The sequence below is a fragment of the Lacerta agilis genome, chromosome 9 (genome assembly GCF_009819535.1).
Source record: "Lacerta agilis isolate rLacAgi1 chromosome 9, rLacAgi1.pri, whole genome shotgun sequence".
Lineage (NCBI taxonomy): Eukaryota > Metazoa > Chordata > Lepidosauria > Squamata > Lacertidae > Lacerta > Lacerta agilis.
Window position 1 is genome coordinate 38,562,750 of NC_046320.1, and position 7,771 is coordinate 38,570,520.

A 7,771-nucleotide genomic window follows, 5' to 3' on the forward strand; every position below is an offset into this window, starting at 1 on the left:
AGAAAAACTGTCCTGGTTTGCTACTTGTCAATTTCAAAAAGTAGTAAAGAGAAGATGAGCAATACGTACTGTGAGCATGCTTCTGGGATTTACCTATAACCTCAACCCACGATGCTGGGAACCACTTTCGATTTTTTGAGCTGAGTGCAGAAGAGGAAATTTTGGGCCCTGTGATCAAAATATCACACCTACCAGACTCCCCTCTTTTGCCTAATCAGGAGTTCTCTGCCCCTTTGCATCAAGTCTATGCCTTTCTGCCCCCCCCCATGCTTTTATGTCAAAATAGGAATGATGCTACTGCTGAAACAACCCACTTTAGTTAAGAGTGAGACCCATAAACTGAAGCCTAATGTACTAGGTTAGGAAATCTGTAAGCTATCAAAAATGCTTGTTTAGATAATTCTTTTGTCCATAGGGAAAGAGCTTGTCTGCAAACCTTGGCCGAAAGAGCATAAAACCAGTAGACTGGACGTGTTGTCATTCTTAAACCAATCCAATGTGGCAATCATGTACAGAGTTGTATCATCCGCAGTGTAAATAAGTTAAGTCACTGTATGAGGTATTGTCTAATGTTTAGCCAATTCCTTTTTGTGCTTTCACCTCCTGGGCATATGTTGATCCCATCCTAAGCCAGTGCATTCAGTACTATGTGGTCATTTTTCACACTCCAAAGAAGATCTGTATTGAGATGCCTGATCGTGATGCTGAGATTTCAAGAAAACTATTTCCTAACTGCTTTGTGAGGTCCCTGAAGTGTGCCCTGCAAGATGTACTATTTCAAATACTGTAGCCTACAGTTGAATTATACTGCATGAGTAGCTTCAGTTTAAGCTGCACAGAGACTGGCACCTTCTCGATTTATACTCAGGCAAATGTATTTTTCTTTTTAAACCAGAGCAGACAGGGTTAAACCTGCCCACCTAGCAGTTTGAAAGCACGTCAAAGTGCAAGTAGATAAATAGGTACCGCTCCAGCGGGAAGGTAAACGGCATTTCCGTGCGCTGCTCTGGTTCGCCAGAAGTGGCTTTGTCATGCTGGCCACATGACCCGGAAGCTGTACGCCGGCTCCCTCAGTCAGTAACGCGAGATGAGCGCCGCAACCCCAGAGTCAGATACGACTGGACCTAATGGTCAGGGGTCCCTTTACCTTTACCTCATGTATGTCACAGAGACTGGGGACCTTAGCAAAGCACCTTCTCCATTTATACTCAGGCAAGTGTATTGTTCTTTTTAAACCAGAGCAGACAGGGAATAGGTTTTTCAGCTGCAATCCTCACTTTAGGCTTGGGTGCTGGTTTAAGTTTGCTCTGAGTTATACTACCAATGTCACATAGCTCAGTCTGTGCATCTGAGCAAGTCTACCAGACATCTGAAGTACCACAAACAGACAGCAGGTATGCTGTAGATGTCCAAATTCTGTTTCTTGTATATTGTCATGACAATTATCTGTAAGAATATTCTACAAGCAGATAAATCTTTACTGTTATATGTGCAAAGTGTGTCATGAATTAGCTAGCATTGGTCTCTGTTGCTGTTTTTCTATAGTCAAGGAATGTTTATTGCAGTGCTAGTAAATGACAAACCCAAAGTAAGGGTTATGCAAGTCATGATGCATTTGATTGAACTTTCTTTTATTTGTGGCCATATATGAATGTCTGAAACTTGCAGTTCTTTTCCTACTGTGGATAACCTCCAAGTGACGTCTTTTTTGCTCTCTTATAAATCTAATGAGGTCAACTTTCAGTTAGAACTCTTCAGGGCTCTAAAATTTTAAGAGGGCCCAAGGACCTTTAAAATTTCTCCCTTTGCACATACAAAAGTTACTGATGACAGAAGACAAGTCAGTAGGAGATTCCAGACTTTTATAGTGTCCCACACAGTTTCTCAGTAGTCCAGTTGACTTTTCTGCATGCAAAGCTCTAGCAAGAAGTGTCCTCTTTCTTTTTATTTAAAACATTTATATCCCACCTTTCCTTTAAACAAAAGTCCCAAGCTCTGTTTCAGTGAGATTGCTATGGCTGTGTGCCATTATTTCCTTACCCTGCTTCAGTTCCATGCCATTGATCCATTTTCAAAGTGATGCAAGTAGTGAATTAAGATTTGATAGTGGAAACAGGTAAAATGTTTCCCCAGTCTGTCAGCGACAATGGATAAACGAAGCAGACAGAAACACGGAATGGGTAGCATTTGTCAGAGCATTTGACAGTGTGGTAGACCTGGCATAAATTTACAATACACTCTAAGTAGAATTCAGATGTGTGTGATGAAAGGAGAGGTACCACATGACTGTTCGGTCATGTTTCTATTGTGTTCAGTGTAGCAGCTCCCACTGCTGAAGAGACAAGCCTCTCCTTCAACTAATGGCTTGTTGGACCTTCACATCAACTTACCTATTACATGTATTAAAACACACACAAATAAAATATTATGTTTGTGGGTGGCTAGGTGGGTTGTAGTTTTGTTGTGTTTACTGATCACTGTCAAATAATATTTATTTATTTTTTAAAAAAAGAAAAAGACACATTCACCTACCGTGTTTCTCATAAAATAAGACGTACCTATAAAATAACCCACGGCAGGATTTTCAAGCATTTACGAAATGTAAGACATGCCCCCAAAATAAGCTGTAGTGCTGGGCGCAGTTCTGGAGGGGGCCAAGGAAGAGGCAAGGCTGCCTGCACCTCTGAGCTTCCTTCCCACTGGAGGAGCCGCCCTCCAGCTCTTGCCCATATTCTTTACTGCAGCACTGCACAGAGCGAGAGCGCCTAGCCGCGGCAGGAGGAGGAGGAGGCCTGCCGGCTCGGCGCCTGGAACCAGCTGCTGCTGCAGCGCCGAGTGGAATGCCCCAAGCCAGTGGCCTCGCCTCCACCTGGCCCGGCCAAGGAGGCCTGCCGGCTCGGCACCCGGAACTGGCTGCTGCTACAGCATTGAGCGGAACGCCCCGAGCCAGCAGCCTCGCCTCTGCCTGGCCCGGCCGAGGAGGCCTGCCGGCTCGGTGCCCAGAACCAGCTGCTGCTGCAGTGCCGAGCGGAGCCCCAAGCCAGCGGAACCAGCAGCAGAACCCAGGAGCAGCAGCGCTGCGCTGCACGGAGCCCCGAGCCAATGAAGTGGGTATCTCCCCTCCCCCCCTCCCATGGCTAAACGGTTTTTAATTTCTGTATTTTATATTCTTTCACCACTTTGACACACTTTGGACAGGGGACTTGCTAGGCTGTTCACCAGGCTCCAGGGGGACCCTATCCTTGTAGGTTAAACTATTGGGATTGGGACTAAATTACTCCGCCTCCCCCCCCCCCCCAAAAAATACTTGCCATTGTATTTGAATTTCCTTTGTGTTAAAGAAAAAAAAAGTTTAGCAGAGAAGGTACGTAAGCTGTGCAGTCTTGGCAGCCTGCACCCACATTTAGTACTTCTCATGGCTCTCACTTGGTCCGTTTATAAATCTGTGGTAATAAAAATAAGACATCCCCTGAAAACAAGCCATAGTGGGGGTTTTTGAGGAAAAATAAATATAAGACGGTGTCTTATTTTTGGAGAAACACGGGGTATTGTTTCCTTCAATACGTCTCTGAAGGCCATATCGCGCATGTCACTTTTGCTAAATGGACAGTGCACAGTTGCTTCCAACTATGTGAGCACATGGGAAAATACAAAATTGTGATCTTTTCTACACCTGTTGGTGTCCACAATTTTGTTTAATCCTGCAGGAAAGAGGTTGTGTGTGGTGCAGAGACTGTTCCTCTGAGCATTCATTGGACTGTGTTCAAGGATTCCCTGCCATGGCATTTTGTCATTTCCACCATCTTGATGGTCTTTCCTTTTCTATATGTTTCCTTCTACAAAAATTGTTGTTGAAATCCCCCCCCCCCCATATTTGGCATTTATTTGGAACCGGACTGTCTTCCTGTAGACTCTCCAGGAATGTCTGTTTTAGCTTCTTGAGTGAATAGAAAGCTCTTCTGACCTAATGGACTGAAGTAAGCCACGTCTTGACCATTTACAGGAGGTAACGGATGGTGGCCACACCGTCACCTCCCTAGGTGGTCGTTGCTTCACGAGGGCAAGCGAGTCGGCCTCTCCACAGTGAGCTCTTTGACTGGAGTTCCTTCTGCATTTCTTGTAAAGCTTCTCTTGTGGTGTCCCTCCTTTTGACTCACTTGGAATTTCTGAAGTTTCTCTTGGATACGCTTCACTTTCTAGCTGGAACTGGTGCATCATTGCTATTAACTTGTTCCCTTCTGTCTTAAGCGAAGAGATGGCAGGCGCTCAAAATCTGCTACTTCATGTGTTGACAGTTCCAGTTTTGGAATTGCACAGCAGCCTGCTGAAACCTATTCCTTGTAGTTATGTTGTGGTACATAGGAGCCATGGGGCAGAGATTGCAAAATTCAGGATAAGTTATTCTTTCTTTAAAGCTATTACGAGGAGGCACGTGCACTTCAGGGAAGTGCAGCAAACTCACCAGGGGGGCGGGGGGTATATTTTTTGTTTGAGTGCCAAGATATGGTGCATCAATAAATTACTAGAAATCATTGCCTACTGAGAGGGCTTTTCAGCCCAGCGTTTAGAAGTGACATACTTGGTGTGTGGGTGTGTGTATTCATTCTGGTAAGAATTTATTTTTGCAAGTTTTATTTGTGAACCACCCAGGGAACTTTTTGTTCATATCATTTGGTAAACCACATCATGATAAACACTTTAAAAAATGGATTAGTTGCATATTTACTTTATTTTATTATTGTGGTTATAGCCGTTCTTTCCTTCAATGAGCATAAAGTCAAATACATAGTCCCCCCTTGCTTACTAATTTTAACAAAACCCCTCACAATAACCCTTTGTTGTAGTAGGCTGAGGGATGAATAGCCTAAAGTCACTCAGTGGCTGAGTAGGGATTTGAACCCAGCTCTCATTTTAAACAAAAGCACACAGAAATTATAAATAGCCATGTTGCTCACAACTTTTTGACATTTTGTTTGACCTAATAATGTTATTATAATACTGTAACATTTGTATTTTAAAGGGGCAATTAATATGATTTTTAAAAAGAAATCCAATTTAAATGCTAAAAATCTAATTACTTTTTGAAAATCTTTGATTTCTATCCACGCTTATTAAATATCTGGTCTCAATTTGTAAATCCAAAAATAAAAGAATAGCTTTTCGATATCTGAAACCAGTAATCTTAAGTTTTGATTCTGTCCTTTGTTCCTTTCTTCGCACCACATTCTGACAGTGCTCTTCTAACACAGTTAAATTGTGTACATTGTCATATCCATGTTGCAACATGTCAGAAATGGATGGTTGGAATAAGATAACAGGAGTCTAAATTTTGCAGGTCGTGAAATTAAACTTGTTGTGAGATATTAATCTTCATGGTTTTGTACATGGCAGTGAGCTTGTCTGCACATAACAACTAAACCGTGGTTTAACACTGTGTATCAGTTGGACTGAGTCTGAGAAAAGCTCTGGCTCTTGCACTCCTTCCTCTCCTCCTCCCATATGGCCAGGAGAAGGGTTCTGCAGTGTTTAGTTCTACTTTCTATGAATCCTTGCTTTCTCATTATGTATGAACCATAGATGGTGGTTTAAAATAACCCCAGGTTAGTTAAACAAGCCAGTTTTAATAACCCCTGGTTTGAAGCTGGCTCATTTTGAAACTGACCAGAATTTGTTCATGGAAAGTGAAACTAAATGCAGCAGAAGCCCTTCTGGCTGAGAGAGAGGGAGAAGGTACAAGTACACAAGCTCAGGGCTTTGCTTAGGTCCATTCCCGCTCGTGCACATAGCACTAAATTCTGATTTATATGCTGACTGCACCAGTGACATGAAATTTCACAAACCGTCAAAATAGAAAAACTTAAGATGTGCAGCATTGGGGGTGGGAGGGGACAACCTTTGCTTCTGTCTTGCTAAGAAGATAGAAAAATGCTTCACAAAAGTCTAGCACACATATTTCCTTACATGGCAGTAACTTTGCAGTGTTGGTAGCTCCTGCCCCATGAACACTTTTACCTTTGGCAGAACTACAGTGGTACCTCCGGTTACGAACTTACTTCGTTCCGGAGGTCTGTTCTTAACCTGAAACTGTTCTTAACCTGAGATGCACTTTTGCTAATGGGGCCTCCCGTTGCTGCTGCGCGGCTTCCTCTCGCATCCCAGGGCAAAGTTCGCTACCAGGAGCACCTACTTCCGGGTTAGCGGAGCTCGTTACCTGAAGCATTTGTAAGGAGGACGGTACGTTAACCAAGGTTCCACTGTATGTATCTTCCTTGTTAAGGTGTAGAAGTGGCATTTTTCAGATGCCTAAAGAAAGCATTGCAGCCCTTCCTTTTCCTTCTCAAGGTCCTTGCTGGACTGTGTATATAGCAAATGTGAGACAACTGTGGGATCATGTATGCTCAACTCTCATTTTCCACTTCAGCCCACTTCCTGTTGTACTGAATAATTAATTGCCTATGCTAAGTGATAATTTAATCTGATTCCATTTCTACCTTTTTATTCTTCTTTTCTTCTCCAGCAACTTGAATTAGTGGAACCAAGTGGTTGGATTCACGTAGCCTTAACAGATACTCATAAGAAACCTATCCGCACTTTTATGATTCAGATTGCTGTTTTAGCCAATCACCAAAATGGAAGAGACACTCATATGCGGCAAATCAAGGTGTATACGCCAGTGGAAGAAAGTTCTATTGGTAAATTTCCTAGGTGTACAACAATTGATTTCATGATGTATCGTTCAATCAGGTAAACAAACTCAATTTTGCATTGTATTTTTGTTTAATTTTCAAATAAAGACATAAAATCTTCTTGCACTGTCTAGTTCCTGGGTGTGGGTGGGTGCACTGCAGACATCCTCATGGATGTAACTTCACAATTGTTTATTTTATTTATTGCTTTTCCTTTCTAGAAACAGAAGGGGGGAAACCTCAGAAGCTTCTTCATTTGATAATTATCTGTTAGTGTATTTTATTGTATAATTCCATTATTACATTGGGTTCCCCCAAGAGTGTGTAAATGGCTCTTTAAAGTGTGATTATGTAATTTTGTTCAATGTACAGGGAAGCTGATGAATAAATTCATGAACTTTGCCTTATTGCCTTCTGTAGGACCAGCCTTTCTTAAGTGCTGGTTACCCATAGCATATACAGAGCTACTTCTAAGAATATTTTACAGTATAGAGATGTGAAGGAAGGCAATCTGAGGATATGATTTTATTTGATTTTGTAGAGGTAAAGGATAAGATTCTTACTTCTGAAACATAAGAGCCTTGCTGGATTAGACCAAAGGTCTGTCTGATACAACCAGATGTTTTCAGGAAGCCATGACCAAGGCATGAAGGCATTAGGCCTCCCACACAATTGCCTCTCCAGTAACTGAGATTTGGTTGCATTCTGCCTTTTAATCTGAAGGTTCTGTTTATCTGTCACATCCAGAAATTCTAATTATTTAATTTGTCTAATCCCACTTTAAGACATCAGTGACCATCACTACACCTTAGCATTTATTTGCAGTAGTGCCCTCAAGGGAGGCCTTTGTAGTAGAAGTCAAGAGTCCCACACAGAAGAATCAGCATGAGAGCCTCCAAAGGAATTGGGACAGACTTACCACATTTTGAATTAATACACATTACCTATGTGTGTGCTGTACAACCAGAGTCTGAAATTACCTAACTGCACTACTTCCCCAGCCTAGTGTTTCACGTTGTTTCCAGGTTGAGGGTTCACTAAGAATGCCTTGTGTTAGGGGCCCCCAAATCCTGGAGCCAGCACTT

General features: G+C 42.4%; 1 protein-coding gene across 1 annotated transcript in view; it reads left to right on the top strand.

Moving 5' to 3' along the window:
• The window catches only part of ANAPC10 (anaphase promoting complex subunit 10), a 28,372-nt gene extending 21,279 nt beyond the window's left edge, over positions 1-7,093 (top strand). Inside the window, exon 5 of the mRNA XM_033161226.1 lies at positions 6,518-7,093. Within this exon, the coding sequence (XP_033017117.1) occupies positions 6,518-6,748 (231 nt within the window). The 3' untranslated portion in view covers positions 6,749-7,093. The remainder of the gene's footprint in view (positions 1-6,517) is intronic.
• The last annotated feature ends 678 nt before the right edge of the window (positions 7,094-7,771 follow it).